Source organism: Daucus carota, chromosome 5 (genome assembly GCF_001625215.2).
Source record: "Daucus carota subsp. sativus chromosome 5, DH1 v3.0, whole genome shotgun sequence".
Lineage (NCBI taxonomy): Eukaryota > Viridiplantae > Streptophyta > Magnoliopsida > Apiales > Apiaceae > Daucus > Daucus carota.
Window position 1 is genome coordinate 29,578,843 of NC_030385.2, and position 22,853 is coordinate 29,601,695.

The 22,853-nt window shown below is 34.7% G+C and overlaps 3 protein-coding genes across 4 annotated transcripts; 2 read left to right on the top strand and 1 right to left on the bottom strand.

Moving 5' to 3' along the window:
- Nucleotides 1-4,044: 4,044 nt before the first annotated feature.
- On the top strand, nt 4,045-5,772 carry LOC108222087 (GDP-fucose transporter 1). The gene has a single exon (XM_017395981.2). It carries the CDS (start codon nt 4,502-4,504, stop codon nt 5,495-5,497), a length of 996 nt encoding a protein of 331 aa, XP_017251470.1. The 5' UTR covers nt 4,045-4,501; the 3' UTR covers nt 5,498-5,772.
- Nucleotides 5,773-10,709: 4,937 nt separating this feature from the next.
- On the top strand, nt 10,710-17,186 carry LOC108220372 (uncharacterized). 2 transcript variants are annotated; one of them, XM_017394118.2, is made up of 9 exons: nt 10,710-10,979; nt 12,294-12,392; nt 12,539-13,053; nt 14,287-14,356; nt 14,466-14,525; nt 15,037-15,105; nt 15,249-15,314; nt 15,396-15,464; nt 16,850-17,186. In XM_017394118.2, exons 1-9 carry the CDS (start codon nt 10,869-10,871, stop codon nt 16,934-16,936), a joined length of 1,146 nt encoding a protein of 381 aa, XP_017249607.1. In that variant the 5' UTR covers nt 10,710-10,868; the 3' UTR covers nt 16,937-17,186. The 2 variants fall into 2 exon arrangements, with proteins under 2 accessions (XP_017249607.1, XP_017249608.1); XM_017394119.2 differs by having other exon boundaries at nt 10,735-10,979; nt 14,472-14,525.
- Nucleotides 17,187-20,004: 2,818 nt separating this feature from the next.
- LOC108220808 (myb family transcription factor EFM) lies at nt 20,005-22,378 on the bottom strand. The gene is made up of 4 exons (XM_017394667.2): nt 22,005-22,378; nt 21,136-21,795; nt 20,893-20,969; nt 20,005-20,685 (listed from the first exon to the last, which is right to left on the bottom strand). The coding sequence occupies exons 1-4, from the start codon at nt 22,219-22,221 to the stop codon at nt 20,194-20,196; spliced, it is 1,446 nt and encodes a 481-aa protein (XP_017250156.1). The 5' UTR covers nt 22,222-22,378; the 3' UTR covers nt 20,005-20,193.
- Nucleotides 22,379-22,853: the final 475 nt, after the last annotated feature.

A 22,853-nucleotide genomic window follows, 5' to 3' on the forward strand; every position in this document is an offset into this window, starting at 1 on the left:
TATATAGAGAAATCTATACTTGAGAAATATGGTTATTCCCAGTGTAGAATCGCTAGTACACCCTATGATCCTAAAGTTGCCCTTGTCAAGAATACTTCTGGAGTTCCTGTGTCTCAGTTAAGGTATTCTCAGATTATTGGGAGCTTGCAGTATCTTGCTAACTGTACTAGACCAGATATCTCATATTCTGTGTCTAAGTTGGCTAGATATACAAGCTGTCCAAACAGAACTCATTGGGATGCTCTTGATAGAGTACTTAGATATCTGAAAGGCACAATGTACCTTAGTTTACACTATAGGAGATTTCCCGGTGTACTTGAAGGGTACAGTGATGCAAGTTGGATAGCTAAGAAGTCTGGTTCCAATGGAGTGACTGAATATGTGTTCACCCTTGCGAGTGGAGCAGTATCCTGGAAGTCGACTAGACAGACTATTGTGACTCGGTCGACATTTGAGGCTGAGGTGTGTGCACTTGATACCACTGGGACGGAGGCTGAATGGCTACATGGGCTTATGTCCACGTTACCTGTAGTAAGCAGACCGCTTCCTGCGATTGCTATTCATTGTGATAGTCGAACAACTATTGACAAGATTAGCAGTAAAAAAGCATAATGCTAAAACAAAGAGACACATCCAAGTTAGACTTAAGTCTATAAGGGGGTTAGTGTCTGACAGGATTATAGCTATAGAGTTCATAGGAACTCAGAATAATATAGCTGATCCTTTGACTAAAGGACTGGAACCTACAGTAGTCCTTAAGTCAAGGTTGGGGATGGGACTGTCAACCCATCATAATTCATCAACAGTGGGAACCCAATACACATGAGAGGAGATCCCTCGAAGTGTATTCAATGTGGTAATAACAAGCTGTAATGGTGAATTGGTAGTACCTTTGCTACATAGATGATACTCATGTATCTAAGTCTATCCCCTGTAAACCTAGAAGGTACTGTGACTGCTAAGATAGTAAGAGTGTTACAACTCTGAATGGGATCAAGTCGTTAGACGAGATATTAGCAGTATATCTCTGGAGATGCCCAGCTAAGCGAATGTAATTGTGTGGTCGCAATTAGAGGAAAGGGTTATTCCTTGAAGCATTCGACGAACAGGATCGAGACATGACCATTAATGTCTCAAAGCCGTAGATTGGCTCCATAGCCGTTGATTTGTCGTTGTCTATGGAAAGTGGTTACACCCAACGGATTAAGATTCAAGGTGCAATATTCCATCTGAATCCGGTAGCCATTGAAGTAGAGAACTTAGGAGGGTTCAAACCCGGAAGGGTACCGACTCTGAAAAACAAGTCATGATGAGAAACCTGAAACGCATTTCTGTATGGATTTGTGGGGGATTGTTAGAAAATGGAGTTTTAAGTTCATAATTTTATTATGTTCTTGTTGTTAATTCCATAATCTAATGATTGGAAGTTGTTTCTAGATATCGGAACTTAAACTTTCATGTATGGGTTTAAGAATTTTCTTAATAAAATCCATAAGAGAAATGAAGTTGAAGTTAGTAGCTTGAAAGAGCTTGTTTTTGAGAATGTTGTTTGTCCCACATTGAAAGAAATAAAGGGGGTGTTGGCTTTATATAGTATAACACACATGGGTAGTGCACAACTACTAAGGTGTGTTATGGTGCATGGTGTTCTCACGAGCCCACGCTCGCGCCGCCGCCGCCGCCTCGCCTCGTCACGACACGGGTCGGGTCGGGTCGAAGGGCGATTTGGGCGAATGTCTCGGCGTCTCGCGTACGCGAGGCGACCTGGGCGGGGAATTTTATTTCGTATTGGTTTAATATAATATTTTAATTAGAATTTATTTATTAGTTGGGCTGGGTTGTGTCTGTTGGGCTCAATTGGACTGGGTCAGATTGCATAATTGGGCTAAGTCAGATACAATGAACCTGGACTTGTAACTGATGATATATATTCAGAAATTAAAATATATATATATAAAACGGCTGGTTTAATGTGTGGATTAATATATCAGCTGTTACATTATAATAAATCGTCAGTTTTGATTTATTTTAAATGTGCAGTTTAATTCATATATTAAATTCGGGGTGGTCAGTTACACTTAGCCTCTAGTATAAATAGAGGACTAAGCTGCTGAGTTTTACACACCACACCCTACATTCTCTTCTCTTCTTCCTCTCTGCTCTCTCTCCCAAACACAAGTCAGTCAGTAGTTGTTTTCCGGCGAGTGAGGAGTCAGTCGTTGTTGAGCTTTGGAGGTGCTGCTTAGCCAAAGCTCGGAGCTGTTTTATCCTGGAGGAGGTGTTGCAAGCATCCCAACGCAGCAGGTGGGGGCAACTATCTCTTCAAGAGCAGTCAGATCTTCGTATAAGGCCTGACGACTCAGCTGATCTTTTGTGTTCTTTGTTGTACTTGTTGTTGGCTTCTGCTTCGTTATCAGTCTGCACAAGCTATGGTTACGGGTACAAATTCTATTCTTTCTTTCCTCTTGCAGTCACTGATATGCATGCTTTTTACCTTCACGTTTTGTTTCGATTTGCTTGGCCTTGGCTTGTGTAATATGATATATAACTGCCACTATGTTGCAATAATAGTCTTGTTGTCCAACAGATTAATCATATTGATTTGCCACGGCTCGTACGATAATATTAAAGATAGTCAAATGGCGATCATCCTATATGTTGTTAACTTGTTATAGCTACATCGATCTATTATAACAACCTAGGCTTTGTTTATGTTGATGCTGCATGGGAGTAGCTTTTAATTAAGTTAAGCTCATTATGTTTTATGTTATGATCTTCGTTCTATGTTTCTACTTCACCAGAACAAGTATTATCGTCTTCTTAGATATAAGAGCCTCTGGGGAAGTCTTTTTATAGAGTTTCAAATATGAGATTATATATGACTATGCATATCATATGTTTTGTAGTTTAACAGAGTAATCGAGTATCTTAATACGCAGAAAAGCTCTAGCGGGATTTAATCAAGTATCTTTCGTTTTATGTATCAACGTGGCGTCCTTGCCAATCATTTTAAAGACTGCATATCATAGTTACACGATTTTGGTTCCAACCTGTCAACAAATACAAAAAACGCACATTCATCAATAAAATAAACTAAAATGTGTTTGGAAACATAATGCACATCTGCTATCGCAAAATAGTGGAGGTCATAGTTATACGATTTTAGTGCCAACCGTCTAACAAATAGTGGGGGTCTTCCCGGGATAATTAAACAAAAAATGAATAAGATAACATATTTAAAAATGTAAGATAATTTAATTAGAACACTAATTCAAATCTCGTATTTTCCGATTTTCATACTAGTCACATTCTAATGTGTAAATTTAAACACACATTCTTGTTTGAATTTTATGTTAATTCTTTCGCCTTGTATAGAATTATGAAATTTCAGTATTAAACATTAGTATTGTCAAAAGCATAAATCTGAATGAACGGGTGATGCACGGAGCAAAAACTAATCAAATATTAAATTAAATAATCACAAATATAATCAATTCAAGATAGGAAACCAAAAAGTTGTTAGAGCATCTAAGATGGGGTCGGCAGTAATGGTTTGTTAAATTAGATTTATTGGACATAACGTAAAATTTGTTGAAGCAGTAATACATTTTGCTTCGATGATATTGGCTACATTGATTGGTTATAATTTTAAAATAGTATGTTATTAATATTTTAGATTGTTATAATAGTCACCATCACTTTAATATGACAACAAGTTATGTGTAATATTCTTGCAGATTTTTTAGAGTCCTACGATGGATCGACAAATATAATTATTTACAGGAGGAGGAGGTTGGCTATAATTATAAATAACGGGTGAATATGATTGGAGACTTGGAGTACCATTTTTTGAAAGTGTTAGATTATAGTAATTTTTATATTTGATAAGCCAACTAAGTTTTTAGCAGTTATAACCTCACCTTTTTTAAAAAGAATAATATTGCTAAATTAATGAGTCAAATAAGCCACAACTGCTTCTAAGTTTTTTAAAAAGAATAATATTGCTAAATTAATGAGTCAAATAAGCCATAACTGCTTCCAAGTATTATTGGTAGTACGGCTTGGGTTCAGTAAAAACCTTCACGCTTCACACCTCCTCTACTCATTCACTGTCAGTCTGTCACTACCAGGACAAAGACCCCTCCAAGTTCCAGCGTACAGTCTTCTTTTCCTCCACATGCATAGTTTCTCTATTGTTTCTCTGTATTTACCTCTCTATCTATACATCTCTGTTTTCATATTAATACGCATCTTTACCTTGTGGGTCTCATTGTGATCTTTCTTTCTTGATCTTCAATGCGTTACCCACCTCCACATTAATCCCAAACACCCATTACTCTGTTTTTCACTACTGCATTTATCAAATTTACCTGAATTAATATCAGATCCCTAGTCCAAGTTACTCAAGAAACCCTAGTAGACAATTTGGGCATTGTTGAAAATTGATAATCTTTAGAAGAGAACTAAAGGGTTATCAAGATTTGAAACAAGTTCCATAAAGATGCCTGCTTTAAAACTTGAGGTAGCTAAACAGCATTATGCAACAAGTAGTTTGGTAATTGGGTATGCCCTCTGTTCGAGTTTGCTTTCGGTGATTAACAAGTTTGCTATTACTAAGTTTAACTACCCGGGCCTTTTGACTGCGTTGCAGTACCTGACTTCAGCTTTAGGGGTTTGGGTTTTAGGCAAATTTGGGTTGTTGCATCATGATCCGTTTGTGCTCCAGACTGCGAAGAAGTTTCTGCCTGCTGCAATTGTGTTTTATCTGGCTATTTTCTCGAATACGAATTTGCTTCGTCATGCCAATGTGGATACTTTTATTGTGTTTAGATCATTAACTCCTTTTCTGGTTGCAGTTGCTGATACTGCGTTCAGAAGGCAACCGTGTCCTTCGAAGCTTACATTTGTCGCGTTGCTGACTATTTTGGGTGGTGCTGTTGGGTATGTTGTCACGGATTATGGTTTTAGCCTTAGGGCGTATTCATGGGCATTGGTTTATATGGTTACGATTACGACTGAGATGGTTTACATCAAACACATGGTGACGAATTTTGGATTGAATACTTGGGGTTTTGTGTATTACAATAACTTGTTGTCGTTGATGATGGCTCCTTTGTTTTGGATTGTTACAGGAGAGTATGCGGATGTCTTTACTGCAGTTGGATCGAATTCTGGGAATTTGTTTGATCCTGTTGCATTTTCGGCAGTATCATTGTCTTGTGTTTTTGGGTTGCTTATCAGTTTCTTTGGGTTTGCTGCTAGGAAGGCAATCTCAGCAACAGCATTTACAGTGACTGGTGTCGTTAATAAATTCCTCACGGTTGCAATCAATGTGACGATTTGGGATAAGCATGCTACTCCAGTTGGTTTGCTTTGCCTCCTAGTGACACTTGTAGGAGGTGTTATGTACCAGCAGTCAGTTACTGGAGTTAGTAATGTTCAGTCTCAGCCTAAGCAGGTGGAGGGTAAAACTAGTGGTGAAGACGAGGATAAGTAAAGGAAATATATGGTAAAGTTTCTGGTAAATGAGCACTTTTCACTTCTTTTAGCCGTCAAGGAACATACTGTTAAAATGCCCACTTACTGTGTGATGGCCATGTATCTTATATTCAATTATCTTTTGTAATTCTGTTTGAAATCTAAAATTTGCACTTACTTCTAGGTTGCTTGCTTCACACTTGATGGAGTAGATAGATTCGTTGTCTATTTAGAGCTAAGATTTGTGTAGCGCCAAGAATCTTAATATTGGTTAAAAATGAGGTTGAATTCTTACTTTCAGTGACTTTTTACTTTTTAGAGGTGAGAGAGTGCCTCATAGTCAGATGTGAAACTGGTTGAACTTTGTTTTATTGCATTCGGCTGCAGCTAATGATTTAGCTATATATCTGGGCATGTTTATTAAGTAATTAGTTTGCTGCTCTGCCTTTGGTATCTAGCAAGGATCCACGCCTTCAGCGTTGTAGTAGAATTTTGTTCTGACCTTATATCGTTCTGTTATCCTCCAAATTTTATATGGAAAAGAGGAGATGTTTTTGAGTTGTTTTTGTGCAGCATAATGTTTTGAAGACTAGATTGTCTCGGAGCATGAAACCTCTTGAGGCAGCGTATAGCCTAAAGCTAAGGATTTTAATGATAATTTGTTGAATCTTCTTCGATAGCCTGTAGAAAATTGCCTTCCCTCAGAAATTTTATACTCTGTGTTCCTGCATAGCTATATATATCATAATTTTCCACTTGTGCAAATTGGTCATATTTTTGAATTAGACTGGAGAATAACATGTTACTACTTATTCTGAGTAGATTGAAAGTCCTGTGATAAGACCACAAAAACATTTTTATCAGAAAGTGTTAAGAGACTATTTGGAAAAGGAAAAGTATCCATTGTCACCACGAATGTGTCTTTAGCTATAAGATAGACCTATTAATTTTTCGGATCAATGTACAAGTTGAATGTCTCATGTGAAGAAACTTGAAGTTCTGATACTGTTGAGTGTTGACTTGGGAAGAATAACTTTCATGAGTCTGAGAAAGTTTTTTGATTGCTCTTGGTGCTCTTAAGCATTCATTCACTTGCACCTTCATGTATTCTTTGGTATATATATTGATGGACAGGATGATATGATTTTTATGCAGAAACTTGTCTAATTTAAATTTGTCTCAACTCTGCTGGTGCTCACTGCTAGATGTAAGGGCAAATCCAACAGTGGCCTAAAGGCCCAAATTTGGGCCGGTTTCGGTCTAAATCCTTCCAACAGTGGTCTAAATTTTGGTTCAAATTTAGACCGGTGAACAGTACCGGCCTAAATTTAGGCCGACACTATTCACCGGCCTAAATCTTTTTAATAATATAATAATAACTTTTTCCTTTTTTATATTTAGTTAATTAAATGATTTTATGTTAATATAATTATTAAATATTTATAAATTATATTTAATATATGTTACTTAAATAATCATATATATTATAATGAAATATAATAAAATTAAATAATCTTAAAATAATTCAAATTAATAATACATTAATATACTCGATTTCAATAATTTCTTAGACGATATAGAAAAATAAAAAACAAAATAGCTCATATTGCACTTCAATATACATTAATTGAGTATTTGTGGGAACATATGTTAATTCGGAATAGTATTGAATCTTTGTAAAAAAAATTTAGTTAACTAAATAAAATGTTAAATTTTCTTTGTTTTTCTAATTTAATGAATTTATTGAGTGTAATATTAATATGAAATCTTATATTATTTTTTATTTTTTTTTGATAATAAATCTTATAAATCTTATATTATTTTTAAAAAATTAGAATAATAATATAAAAATTGTTAGAAGAATAAAATATTGATATATGAATTTGGACCAAAATTTAGGCCAAATTGTTGGAATGGAAAGATGATTTGGTCTAAATTTGAACTAAGATTTAGGCCAAAAACTGGTTCCACTATTGGAGATGGCCTAATAGTAGCTTAGAGCATCTCCAGCAGCATTTTAGCCCATTCCTTAAATATAATATAAAATATTGGATCCTAGTGGCTTAAGATAATAATAGCTATTCTCACCTCCAACAATATTCCTTATATTCATTCCTTATATACTATTTTATTATTAAAAGTTACCATTATTGCAATAGGTGAAGAGAGAGAACATGTTTGTATTCAAAATTTATTATAAAATAAGATTTAGGAGAGAAGAGAGGTTACCTAAAGATAAGGCATGGCTAATGGATCTTAGTGATTTAGGGAATCACTAAGATACTGTTGGAGTGAATTATTTTCATATATTCCTTATATTTTGGTTTAAGACTCCAAATAGGGAAGCCGCTGGAGTTGCTCTTAGTTGATTGGGGCCATTGCTTTACAATGTTTTTCATGGCTTGGTATTCTATTTTGATTTTGGTGCTGTTACCTAATTGGACTTGGCCCAAACTTGAATGCAGTGCACTATTGTTTTGGTTGCTAATTTACCTTTTCTGTCATTTTAGCTAAATAAGCCTTTTGCACTTCAACCTCAAAATAAATGTACACGTAAAAATAATTTAATGTGGAATGGGTACTACATCAAAAATTATAGTGTATATTCATATGCAAGTAACGTTTACGTATCTATGCTATTATGAAAAATTTTAGTTAAAATTGTATATAAAATCTAAGCTTTTATAATATTTATATTAAATTATGATCATATATATAATCTTTTAGACAAGCAAATAATTTTATCAAAACAAAACACTTAACAAAAACATTATAATCGAGTCAACCGTCGAACAACTTGATTGTGAAATAAAAAATGAGATAAAAAATTAGTTAGTTTTATTATCGAATCGCTTAACACATAGAGTATGAATAAATAGTATCGCAATTGATAATAATCAATATACATTTATAAGTATCACATCAATTGATACTGGAGCAACAAATGTCCATAAAATTTGAAATTTGTTTTTAGAGGTGAACTTTTGTAATATCCACGATCGTCGTAAAATCGATGCGAGTCTTATAGATCTCTAAAAATGTGATATAAATCTTTCTACAAAAACTACTATAGGAATTCGTATCAATATATATTAAAATATCAAAATATAACTAACATCTCAAAAATATGAACATGTCTAACAACAATGATAACAAGATACTCAATAAGGTCTCATCTAAAAAAATTAAATCGCCCGTAAAGGTTGGTTCTAGGGATGGGCACGGGGGCACTTCGGGGGCGGGGAGTGCTATCCCGACCCCGATCCCCGAATTGAATATCCATCCCCGACCCCGCCCCGAACCCCGAACGGGGATTATTTTCCTCCCCGATCCCCGCCCCGAACGGGGAACGGGGATCCCCGCGGGGATTCGGAGAATTTTAGTTTTTAATAAAAAAATTATAACTTTATAATATATAATATATTTTTTAATAAACAAACAAACTACTAACTCCTAATATACTAATAAAATATGATTATTTTATATTTTCAATATCAAATCATATTAAAATTGATTTATAATATAAATAAACGATAATTTAAAACATATTATATTACAATATATTTATAATCAATCAATAAAAATAAAGATCATTTTCTAATTTTTATTATATTATAAAAGTTATCTATTTTTAATAATATATTTGGTATAATATATATAAATATATTATTATTTATATATATACACAATCGGGGTCGGGGATCGGGGCGGGGAGACATCAATCCCCGACCCCGCCCCGATCCCCGAATTTTTTCTAAAAGTTTCCCCGATCCCCGCCCCGTCCCCGAAAAATTCCCCGAATCCCCGACCCGAACGGGGCGGGGATCGGATCGGGGTCGAGCGGGGCGGGGCGAATGCCCATCCCTAGTTGGTTCAGCTGGTTAAAGAGGGGACTTGTATCCTTTTGGTCACAGGTTCGACTCCCGAAAAGAGCGATATTTGTGATTATGCCTCCTACGCCAGAGCCTGTCGCTTAAGTTTATCTTGGTTCACGTGGTTTGCAATTTTCCTACGTTAAAAATAAAATAAATCTAAGTTTTGTTAGAAAAATAAAAAAATATAAGAGAGGATGAAACAGCGGAAGGGCTTAATTGATGAGTGTACAAAGATTTGTGGAGAAGTGACGCTTATAACCATAACCACGGGAGTCGACTCACCTGTCTTTACTGAAAATCAATTTAAATAAGAAAAATCATATATAAATTCTTAGCTATTATATGCATATCATAAATATATATTCCATTATTGTGAAATAATTATTTCATTTATATTTGAAGTTTAGAAAATTTTATATACTTATCACTTTTGAGTGATATATTAATATATTAAATTCATAAAAATGTTAAAATTTGAAATGTTGAGTGCATAAATTAGTTATTACAGATTCTCAAATACCAAATTATAAACAATATATAATGTATTACTTATTTTTATATATTATTTTATTTCACAAATATATTTTAGATGTTAATCACAAAATTAAAAATTTATAATTTTCATTTTTCTAATAAAAATTTTCAAAAATAATTTAAAATATGAAATTCGTCTAAAATCTATACTATACTATACTATAATAAGCCAACATGGGTATAATTTGTAGTCCAAGGTTTTAGTTATATTTTTTGGTTTGGTACTCTCCTTTTGGTACTAGAAGTCTACAAATGTGGAGTCTATTAGAATTATATTGTTAAACAGTTTCAAATACTAAAAACACTCATAACAATACATTATCATATAATATTTCATTAAAAAATTATAATGATGTTATAAATAAAATTATAAATATACAATTTTGAATATTTTTTTTTAACAAGAATTTTCATATAACTCTTTTTAACTTTAACCTTTTTCTAACTCTAATATTAAAAGTTATTATTGTCAAAAAAAACCAAAAAACCAAAATTATGTTTGAAATTCGATTGATTAGATTACTGAATTTTTCAAAGGTATTACATGATTGGCTATGTTTGGAAAAGATTTGAATTTTCTAATTTTTTATTTTCAAATCTACGTGTGCTAAATTCGGATTAAATGTACTAATATATATATATATATAGTCAATTGAATAATATAATTTAATTAAAATTCAATTTATTAATACTAAAATGCTAATAATATGATGTTAAAATTCAAATTATAAATAATAAATTACGAACTATATACCCGCCCGTGCTTCGCACGGGTTAAAGGCTAGTATATTTAAAAATATAAAACCCGATCAAATAATAACCAAGCGCAAAATATAAAAAAGGTAGGGGCGCATGGTCAAGTCGAGAAACAAGAGGGGCCAGTGAAGCAAATATCACAAAAATTATCGATTTCCACCGCCTCTACACTACAGCCCTCGTCATTATTTTCATTTTAAGCACGGTGACGTTTGTAATCGGAAAATGACGATAGCCGACGATAACTCCGTCTACGTCGGCGGACTCCCCTACGGCGCCAACGAAGACTCTATTCGCAAAGCCTTCGATCTCTATGGTCGTGTCCGCGCTGTCAAAGTATGTATACGCATATATGTATCTGTGTTGATATATAGATATTTTAATCCAGTTGTTGTTTCTTTGTATTTTAGCAAGCTTAATTAATTTAACAAGACGAGATGATTTTCTAGCTTTATTTGATGTTTGATTTTATGTTTTGTTTGTGTGAAATTATATGACATTGTTAATATTGAGCTTGATTGATTTGGTTATAAGAATGCTGATGGTTGATGGGTTGGGTAATTGTAAATGTGCGTTTGTGTGTTTCGGTATCGAGTGGGAGTGGTTATTGTTTGAGATTTCTAGGGTTTTTGTTTGGCAATTATATTTGGTTGTCGTTACTCGTTATATGTTTTAGGTAATTATAGGATGTAATTGAAGGTAGCAAAGTTATCGGATGTGGTTAAGTTGTGTGGACCACTATTTACTATGATCAGTTTGCGTTCTTCCGACTGTAGCTCTATTTTGCTCCCCAGTGGATATTCTGTTAGTAGTGTAGGATGTACCATCAGCCAAAATAATATATAGGGGTTACTTCAAGGAACCAATTAGTTATTATTTTGAATGTTTTTTATTAATTGGAGAAGTGGGAAACATAATCTCAAATCCCCTAATTTCCTCAATCCGACTTGACTCATTGGAGTTATGTTGAGACTGAGGTCAGGTTTGAGATCAATGTAAACCAAATCCCCCAATTTCCCCAAACCGACCTTACTCATTGGAATTCTATTGAAATTGAGGCCAGGTTTGAGATTAATGTTGACAGTTATAATGATGATCGAGAAACAATCGAGGTAGGGTTTGAAAATTTTGGTCAGCTTAATACAAAATACTCCGTCATATTTCGCGTCAGAGTTGACTTTTTCATGGTTTTATGGCATAAAAATAAAATTCATATTCGCAGCTGAGGAGACGCCAGACAGGATCGTCATACTATTACGTTCCATGCTATTGGGGTAGTATGTGTCTATGTGATGTCATATCTCAGACCTCATTGCCGTGTGGCTGTGAGACGGAATTGGAGGGTTATTATGTAGTCAATACTTTACTTGTATCATATATTTTATTCAGTTTCATTAGATGGTGCACTATTGGTAACCGTTGGGTTGCTGGCTAACCCTGTTGGCCCCAGTAATTATTATTTTATGCCATTGATCTTTACCCCAATAAATAAATATATTGAATACTGATGAGTAATTATCCATTTGCTTAACATACTCCCCCCCACCCTTTCTAACACACAGACCAACAATCCCCCCCCCCCCCCTCTTAACACACAATGTATGTGTGTGTGTGTATTTCTAATATGCATCTATGTATCTTGGATTCCAGATTGTGAATGAGCGTGGTGTTGGGGGGAAATGTTATGGATTTGTTACTTTTACAAATCCCCGCTCTGCTGAAGATGCCATCAAGGACATGAATGGAAGGGTATCTATCTCCCACTCCAAACTATAATTAACAGTAATTGGTTTTTTGTAATATATACAGAAATACTATTATATTTCCATTTTTTTACTCTATTGATTTATGATGTAATTAATTTTCGGAAATATGTTTGTGGTACATTTAATCAGACAATAGATGGCCGGGTAGTAAAAGTGAGTGAAGTGAAGACCAGAAATGGGAGGCCAAATCTTGGCCGTGATAGTTTTAGGCGTAATCCTGAAAGTGGGGCAGATTGGGACAGGGGAAGAGATCGAGATAAAAATCCTGACAGAGATCGGTTTCATGATCGACCCAGAGAACGTTCTGTAGATCGTAATCAAGATAAGGATAAGGGATATAATCGTAATGAGCGTAGCCTAGATAGGGAGAGGGGGTATAATCGTAGTGACCATAGCCAAGATAGGGAAAGGGGCTATATCCGTACACGTGACATTGATCGGACAAGGGACCAATTATTGAAAAGAGATAAGGATCGTGAACATGGAAATGTAGACATTGAACAAGAACATACAAGGAACCTTTTACTTGAACGGGATAGAATTTCGAAGTCAGATTGGCATCAAGATAGAGGAGTGGAGCAACCCAAAAATCACAACGGAAGTGGAGAGAACGACAAGGATCAGATGTTTAATTATTCGAATGGGTAAGTTATAATTCCATTCTGCATGCTGCTATAGTTATATATTGACAGTGTCGTTTATTCTGTGTAGCATTTATATTCTAATGAACATCCTACCCCCAGACATTGTTGTAACCAACTTCCTTTTACATTTGGACCAACAGTATACAATAAGATAGCAAGGACATTTAGCAATGTGTTAAAAACAGATTTTAAATTGTCTATCAAAAATCATTTTGTCCACTTAGAGGCAAATTTTCTCAAGGCCCTACTCCTAAAAGTGTTTTGCTTGCTAAGCCAGTGCACTCAGTTATATATTTAAAAGATATTTTAGTATGGATGAGCTGCTTGTGTTTGGTTGGAGTGAGTGAATTTGGTGGAATGGAATGAAATTTGTACTAGTTTATGGGTAAATTTATATGTTCTCATTCCTTTATCTATATCGTTCCTAGGAAATTAAACTAAAATCCAAACCACCAACTTGAGAAGATAAATGATCCATTCCCCAATTTGTGTTCATCATAGAAATTTGCACTCCCTCATTTTATTTACTCTGCCTGCTACCTAAATATTCTCTCCTTTAGTTTGTTTACACTTATCCATTCTATTCCCCCCAACAGAACAGAGCATCATGTAATGCAGTTTCAGTTGTATTGATTAGGCAAATACTGAATTGCAGCTTGAAGTTTACTTATCTATTGTTATTTTTGGTTCTAATTTTGGAAATTTTACAACTGAGGAAGGAGTGACGCGGAAGAGAGTATGGAAAAATCTACTAAATTGTGCATCTTAACAACTATATCAGTTAAATAATTTTTTGTTATAGGATAGCGAATTCTTGGTGGTTCAATAAGATTTTGATGTGGATATATGTTGTTGCTTATTTGACTAAGAAAGAACTGCATACACTTTCAGCACTCTTAGAATGTCTCTTACAGAGCTTTTTAGATGATGGGGAGTGTTGAGATGGTTTTTCATTTTCCTTATTACAATTTGAGGTTCTTTCCTCCTTTTCTTAGTAAAAAAAAAAGATTTTCATACCTTTAAAGATAAATGAGTATCACTATTTTGTTAGATTAGACCTCTCATCTGACGGAAGAATTTCTAAATATTTGAATAGCTGAAGCTTTCTTTTGGTAGATATAGTTTTTGAAAACATTTGTTTTTTAACTTGATTCATTGTAGCGTATGAATTTCCATCACTTCTTATTTATTTGAATATGCATTTGAGTAAATGTATCATGTTTTATCTTTTAGGAGCTTGGATGCTAGTGACCAACGTAGGAGAGAGCTCTCTTCTGAGTTTATAGGCCGCGATAACAGTCAGGTATAAGATCCCTGCAGTGTATTGATTGAAGAACTTTATTTTTAGGGAAAGTTTAACCAATAACTTGCTGGAAATCTCCCCTCTCTTAGACTGTTATTTTCTACTTTAGTATCAGGTCGAAGGAGAACTGGAGTTTTCAACTCAAAGGCTTGAAGAACTTAAAAAAGAGGTTGGCATTTCTCATATTCCGGTCTAACATAAAAAAGGAAAATCTTTATCCTATACTGATTTTCACACTTACTAGGTGTCAAGTTTGGAGTTGCATCATATAATTGCTTATTATAAGCTTTGCAGAATTGATATTAAGTGTGACCTAGTACAATAAATAAACTGATGAATCTTACACTTCCCTAAGCTGTCAAATACATGTAATTACTATGATAAAACTAATTGAACACTACTAAATAATTCTACTAATTTGCTGTCTGAAATTTCATTTGATAATATTTAACTTGTGTGTTGGTCATTTTTTTTATTATTTTTATGTTTTCCCATCTGTTGTCACTGTATTATCCCTTCAATATCATTTAGGATATCTGCGTCCAGCATCACTTTGGGAGAACTGATTTGTATAGAATTTCGAATCATTCTTTACATGTGTTACAGCCTGTTATTTTGGCATATATGATTTATGTAAGGAAATAGTAGATAATAACTTAGTGCATCATTCTACTATCCAGATCTCTCACATGGAAGACTCTTTAGAAGAAAAGGGGGAGTTTGTAGAGAAGTTAAAGGAGAAATCACAGGTCATTTTTTTTCTAGTTAGCAAATATCTTCTTTCCTCGGACAGTGCCTATTTTATATTGTCTCTCTGTCTGTTTTTTAGTCATCTGTTATTTAGAATTACAAGCACTACTACTTCTAAATGGAAAACTTTTGATGCTTCTAGAGTTTAGAGGATTCATTATTAATGGCAAAGAAACTTACTTCACATCACCAGACGCAACTGACCAAGGTAAAAGCTATGAATAGTTAGCTATTTGGTTTAATGTTTTGGTTAATCCATATGATGTTGAATACATTTAATATTTTACAGCTGCATAAATGCTATCAGCATTTGAAAGAATGTAGCGACAGGGTGAAAAGCTATGAAGAGGAGCTCCAGGTCTGTATATAATTTTATATCCGCTGTTTTATGCTTCTTGTATGAAAATCAAAATATTTCATGGGAGAGCATTTGCCTTCTCTTTTTTTTGCCAAGTTGTTTGGGGGCATTTGTTTATAACTTAATGATACATTATTGGCTTGCTTTAACTCATCCAGATTTCTAGGTGGTTTATAATTATCTTCATATGGGCTGAAAAATCTTAAATTCTTAGAACCAAGCCAGAAATAGCTGAATAATACATTACATATTTTCGAGCGGAACACCTGAACTTATGGCCTCCAAGGATAGTGACGACGTTTAGGTCCAACTCTACTAAATTTTGGGCCCTAAGCGGAAGTTAAATTATTTCTTAATAATTTAATTTCCGCTTAGATTAGATTTCTAGGTGGTTTATAATTATCTTCATTTGGGCTGAAAAATCTTAAATTCTTAGAACCAAGGCCAGAAATAGCTGAATAATACATTCCATATTTTCGAGCAGAACACCTGAACTTATGGCCTCCAAGGATAGTGACGACGTTTAGGTCCAACTCTACAAAATTTTGGGCCCCTAGCAGAAGTTAAATTAGTTTTTTGCTAAGTTGTTTGGGGGCAGTTGTTTATAACTTAATGATACATTATTGGCTTGCTTTAACTCATCCAGATTTCTAGGTGGTTTATAATTATCTTCATTTGGGCTGAAAAATCTTAAATTCTTAGAACCAAGGCCAGAAATAGCTGAATGATACATTCCATATTTTTGTGCGGAACACCTGAATTTATGGCCTCCAAGGATAATGACGACGTTTAGGTCCAACTCTACTAAATTTTGGGCCCCAAGCGGAAGTCAAATACCAGGCCATTTAATATAATAGAACTTTTAATAATGGATTGAAGGTAATGCAAAAGTAATATTAGTGACTTATTTAGGCACTAATTTTTTGAGAACCCGAACTATTGAATAGGTTTTTCATTTCATTTTCAGCAAATAATAGTTTATTTTTTTTAGAGACACTTTTGAAAATAGATAATTATAGAAAATACGTATTTAAAAATTCTAATTTTAAAATATGTAAAAATATAACGTAATGTGTACATGTTTATGCTACAAATATACAAATATGTAAATGTGAATGGTCGGATATAATCAATATATACAAGCATACAATATGGCGAAAATTGAGGCTGCAAAAGATACTGAGGCCCTAAGCTACCACTTAGTTGGCTTTACCTTAAATCTGGCTCTGGTTGCCTTCTTGTAAAGTTGTGACACAAAGTGTTTCAGTTTCGACAAATTTAGTCAAAGGGCAGAAAATATAAATATCAAAAAAATGTAAGAAGCTCAAAGTTGTAATAGGATCAAATGACCAACTTTGATCGATTCTATCTATTCCTTTTTGCAGGCTCTTGTTGATTCAACATCAATAGAGACAGTGCATGGTGAGGATGCAGTTGTTCGAAACAAGTCTTTGCCAAATGGCAATCTTTGAGGTCTGCATCGGGTTTTAGCATGCTCGTGTTTGCTAGGTGTATGCTTATAACTACTCGCTTTCATCCCTTTAATCATGGGTATGAAGTTGTTCTGTCTTAACTAATTTATGATTATAGGGACGGATATCTTTTTTTTTTTTTTTTATGTATATTCAGCTGTCTTAACAGGGGATTTACATACAGTTAGGACTTCTAAACTTAATGATGATGTTTGTACATGAAGGTTGTATTAAGTTGAGATTTGGTAAATGATCTCTGCGAGAGAGTGAGTAGGATAATTGCAATACTGAGAGCAAGTCCAATGGAGGTGCTAAAGCAGGTGCTATTGCTATAATATAGCATTCAAGCAACAAACTCAACTCCAATGAGATGCTAAACTTGAATGTAAAATAGCAAAATGCTATACTTGGTGCTAAATATAGAACCAAATATAGATAGTGCTATAATTGCCACATAAGCATGCAAGTGACAAAATGCATTAATAAAGTAATTGTGAGAAATATAGATTGTGTAATTAGAATATAGCTTTATTTGGATATGTTTGGTACTATTTTGCATTTACCATTGGACCATAAGTTCTATTTTAGCACTAAAAACCACTTTTTGGTTTCAAATTATAACAATAGCTACATCTATTTTAACATTATCATTGGACTTGCTCTGAGAGAGATGAATGGAGCCAAAGGAGTATTGAATCAATTCTATTTAAAGAAATCTATGTGTCTTCTACATGATACTATGATAGTAGTATTTAGGTACTAGTTTAGGAAGTTGTCTGGATGTGCCACACAAAATCCCTTTTCCATACATATACATATAGACAGACACACACATACACACACACACAGAGACACACACATACACACACACACAGAGACACACACATACACACACACACACACATCTATACTATATTATTAAAGCTAAACATGCAAAGATTAGGTTGGTGGTTTGTAATCTGGTGCAGTGCATTATAGATCACTTAAATCAAATTGATTAGAACCATTAGATTAATTTTTTTTTAATATTTCACTATGATGGTACTAAAGGTCTAAGGTTCGAATCCCGCCAAACATATTAAAATTAATTATTGATTTCTTTTAGAGAGTAAATAAATTATTGATTTAAGCACCCTCTTCTGAATGCCCCTGGCTATTGGGAGGGCTTTCGCAATCAAGTGTTTGTCAGTTTGTAGTTATTTGTCTATATAAGTTTCATTATGGTTACACTCGGACTTGTTATCCGTCTTTCTAATCTAATCTGCCATTGGCTGTTGGGAGGGCTTTCGCAATCAAGTGTCTGTCAGTTCGTAGTTAATTGTCTATATAAGTTTCAGTATGGTATTTTACATTCGGATTTGTTATATAAGAAGGTTGGGTCCACGTCTTGACATACGTATGCTAGGGACCAGTTAAATAACATTCAACGTTCTGACCGTTGGATGAATATTCAGCGGCTAGGATTATAACCCTGTCCAGCGGTTAAAAAGTGCTTGATGTATTAAACTTTTGTTATAATTCTGGCCGCTGGATATTCATCCAACAGCCTAGGAACTGAATGTTGTTTAACCGGTCCCTGGCATACGTATGCCGCATGGGAGGGACCTGGACCCAAGAAACTGAATATGTCAACAAATGTTTCTTTATTAGTAGTGACTTGACAAAAATGCAGAAACCATCTTGAAATGTGTTATTCTATTTCAGGAAGTCTGAGTAACTGAGCAGTATTTAAAAATTGAGCAAAATGAAGACAAGGGATTATATATGTGGTATTAGTGAATAAGATATGGGCGTACACATTGAGGACACCGTAATTTCTACTGGTTCTATACTGAGTAATTGAAAAGGGACATGCTCAAGTCAGATACAGACACTAAGGGTGTAAAGTTAAAGCCTCATTAGGTGGTTTAGGTTGTAAAGCAATCCTTTCGGTCTGAAATCTGAATACCAAGGGTTCTTCAAATTTGATTTAGTTTATCAAACCAATTCAGTTTTATGCTTTAAAGCATATTACAACCTTTGGCCGAAAGATCGGTGGATTTTGGTTATCCGGTTGTTTGGGGTTGGAATATTATTTTACTGTCAATTTGAAGTTTAGGTCAATTTAAAATTGACGTTTAGCTCATCTTACAGATAGAAGCCCTGTACAAGTTCAACTGTAAGTGGTAACCAAAATTAAAACTAAAGTAATAAATCTGGTAATGTCTTGTTCTTGTAGTGTCTTTTTTTTTTTAAAAAAAGGTTTGTAGCACGCTAATGATGAAGAATATGATAAATATATAGGAGCTACATACATTTCTCTTCTTTTATTACTTGTGTTGTACAAAGTAATTAGGTTGAAGATCTGGAGATAACAGGTTATAAGTGTTGAGAATGTTAGGGCCTAGGGGTCTCAACTGATCAAGGGTCATTGACTAATTAACAACTTTAAAGGGATAGTTATGTTCCGTTATTATAATATGGCTGGTCTATAGCCCTAGAAATATGGGATTGGAATGCAATGTATATGAAGTTGTGCTCGGCAATAATCTGTATTTATTAAAATTAATCAGGTGATATTTGTCATTTTACCCATGTTAATAAAACACTATCTTGTGAATTAAAATTGCTAGATTTCCTGATATTTTAAAATCTTTGTAAATTTCTGGAGGTTGTGTGGAAATAGACAGATCGTGAAATTAAATAACTAAGTTGATAGTTTCTGAAAAGGCATTCTAATTTTCGAAATATTCTGAACTTAAATTTAAATAAAATAATAAAATACAATCTTTGATAAACCTGTATTATTTTTCAACAACTGAAAACATGCCAATTTTGAATTTTTAAAGAGAAAACTAGATTCATACTTAAGTACTATTGATGTACAAAATATAAAAGATTAACAGATTATGAGAGATAATTGAAGACAAATTAAATTCCCCCAGCATATAAATAGCTGAATTATTTTCTCAGTAAGCCAGTAACATAATCTCATTAGCAGATCTTTCTTGGTTTTTGGTTGATTTGTCATAGAAGACTCCAGGGTAAATCTGTCAAACTTTGAAGAAATCAAAAAACAAAGTACAAAATACCATGTAAATCTTTAGTTTAATAAACCAAATGGATAGAGAACAAACTGTCATGTTTGCTTATGCCCTATATACCCCTCTCCCTCAACCTTTTAAAGTCTCCGAATTTAGCTAAATTAATGCAGAAAACATAAACTAATTGATTAGCTGCAGCAATAGAAGATAAACATAAACTAATCAATCTTAACCCTAAAATTTAAGAGTGATGTCACTTTCATTGCTCTCTTCCCCATCTTCCCTAAGCACTAACCCCTTCTCTTCTCTTCCATTCTCTGCGGCGCCTTCACTGTCATTCTTCCAGCTGGCACTGTTCTCCGACTTACCATCTTCAATGCTCTCGGACTGGTCATTAGTATTACCCCTGATGTCGGATTGAGGAGAGCTTTGAGTCTGCGAAGAAGGTTGCTTGTACATATGGAGCTGCTGGTGCAAGGTATGGTTGTGCAGCTGGTGGTGGCCTTGTGCTTGTGGTGCAAGTGCTGAATAGTATTCTTGGGGAACTGGGTAGTGTGGAGAATTGACATGACCAGGGTGTGCACCATACAAGGAAGGTGCACCACCATGGTGTGCCGCGGCATACTCAGATGGGACCCATATTCCTCCTAAAACCACCAGCTGAGGTGCTCCGGTGCCTGTGGATTGTGGGCTTGGACTTGGTCTTCTTGTGTGGAGTCTGTACTTCTGCATGCATTATAGATGGAGATAAGATAGTGATAAAGGGGTCAGTGTTTGTTATGCATGTGGTGTACAAGTGCAACATATCTGAATATGCAGAGAGTTCAGTCCTGTGGTTTCTGGTACAGCTTTTGTTTATGTTATGGTTGTGGGGTATGCTTGTATGTTTGGTTTGGACAGAAAGAAAGGGAAAGAGAAAGGGAGAGATTGTACCTGTAAATGGCTTTTGACTTCATCATTAGTTAAACCATCAACCTTCATCAGTTCCCTGATTTGTTTTGGAGTGGCCACTGCAATCATTAGCCCAAAAAGATCAGCTTCTATGAACTTATGAACATAGAGGATAAGATAAAGTAGAACCTTCACAATCATGGCTACAGAAAGCAAATTAATTAAAAATATATATATAACTATGAATTCAAATAACATTAGGTATTAAATCCTGTTTCCTTTTACCTTGAGAACCACCTAGTATCTGAAGAGCACTGACAAAGCGGCGGTGCAAGTCAGGTGACCAACACCGCCTCGCCTTCCTATGAGTTTGAGAAGTTGTGGTTGAGGTGATTCCGTTGTTGGTGCTGACTGTTTGTAAATCTTCATGAACACCTGCTGTTTTTCCGTGTTCTGTTATCATCCCTGCAGTTAGCGTAGGGTTTTCAACCCTTGAACAATTAGACATTCCGATATCATTAATTTCCAGGCATTTCTTATCTCCAATCTCCTTATTATCAAGTGGTGCTAGAGCCAATTCAGGAAGACCTCGTGTTGTGCCTGCAGGACACGAGCTCCGATCCTTGGAGAAGGGAAGAAAAGCTCCAGTACCATTCCTCTGTTTGGCATCTAAACCTAGATTTGGACTAACAAGAAAACCAATATCCGGAGTTTCTTTAGGAGATGCAGAGGATATAGTTTGTTGTTGCTTAGTTTTATCATTTGTTTGGCTCCATAACTGAGCCGAAGTCATCCAGTTCGCCTTGCTGTCAGACATGTTCAATGTCTTCTCAGAACAGTCCGAATTTGATTGTACTTTTATTGGTATAAATTCTTCAAGAACTGGCCGCTGTCCACCTTGGCTTGCACGATACGTCTGTAGCTGCTGCCTGAAAGTCTCCATGGCTGATTAATCAACCATGGCCAACTCGTCAAAAACTCTTTTCAAAATCTTACACTATTGTCAAAAGAATATCCACTCCATATATATCTGATGTACAGTTTAGTTTTATAGGTGTTTGATGAATCTATCATCGTTTTATTTTAGGCAGTTATATAAACACATCTATAATTTCATATAACAGAAACTAGAACAATAGGTGAGAAATTTTTACCATTGTTGAGAAGTTGCATGCAAAGGGGAAGTTCACGCTTAAAGGCATCAATCTTGAGACGTTCTTCCTCAAGGCGAGAAAGGAAGTCTTCAAGCTTCTGAGTCTGATTCTGGTCATTAACTGCACCAAGATGATCACCTCCAAATGATTTGAGCAGCATAGAATAACTATTGTGGGGTTTGCAATTAAGGGTGAGTTCCGAGGAAGAAGCCATCATAGCTCAAATCTAATAATTATAAGAGACCAGTACTGGAGAAATAGTATTTCTGTTTTATTAACAAATGATGTTCCTATGATTCTTATAAGACCAGGAGGGTGGTGGTGGTCTGTATATATAATATGTTATGTATGTATATATGTGTTGGTATAAGAATAGCAAATAAAGAAAAGTGGTGGCCTCTTATCTTTTGTTAAATTTCTTTCTTAGGTTTGAAATTCGAGAGCCGATGTTGTTTGTGAGCACAATGAGGATAGTGAGTGATGGTCTTCTTTTTAGGGGAGAGTTCAGGGGAATAAAGTTGGGTTCTGGAAGAAAAGTAAATTAAAGAAAAGGCAATTACTGGCCAGGTTAACTAAAGGTGGAGGGTAGCTTCTTGCATTCAGCAAAGGCAAAACTTATATGCTAGCCTAAAATGACAAACTACCAAGTTCTAATATTATTTAAAACTTATTCACACATAATATATGAAATATGTAGTCTAGTGGCAAAGTATTATTCATTGGATTCGATTCTGACTTACTCGAGAATTATCATAAGAACTCTTGTGGATTGGATTTTACTCTATTAGCCTTTTAAGTTTCACTTAGAAAAATACACACACAGAATACATGAGTTGAGATAAGTACTAC

What these genes read in the sequence shown, in the direction of transcription:
- LOC108220808 (XM_017394667.2), bottom strand. Translation starts at nt 22,221, where the DNA reads ATGATGGCTTCTTCCTCGGAACTCACCCTTAATTGCAAACCCCACAAT. An exon ending in CATGCAACTTCTCAACAATG is followed by an intron (nt 21,796 to 22,004) that starts GTAAAAATTTCT and finishes TTGATTAATCAG; the next exon opens with CCATGGAGACTTTCAGGCAG. An exon ending in GATACTAGGTGGTTCTCAAG is followed by an intron (nt 20,970 to 21,135) that starts GTAAAAGGAAAC and finishes TAATGATTGCAG; the next exon opens with TGGCCACTCCAAAACAAATC.
- LOC108222087 (XM_017395981.2), top strand. Translation starts at nt 4,502, where the DNA reads ATGCCTGCTTTAAAACTTGAGGTAGCTAAACAGCATTATGCAACAAGT.
- LOC108220372 (XM_017394118.2), top strand. Translation starts at nt 10,869, where the DNA reads ATGACGATAGCCGACGATAACTCCGTCTACGTCGGCGGACTCCCCTAC. An exon ending in GTCGTGTCCGCGCTGTCAAA is followed by an intron (nt 10,980 to 12,293) that starts GTATGTATACGC and finishes CTTGGATTCCAG; the next exon opens with ATTGTGAATGAGCGTGGTGT. An exon ending in TCAAGGACATGAATGGAAGG is followed by an intron (nt 12,393 to 12,538) that starts GTATCTATCTCC and finishes ACATTTAATCAG; the next exon opens with ACAATAGATGGCCGGGTAGT.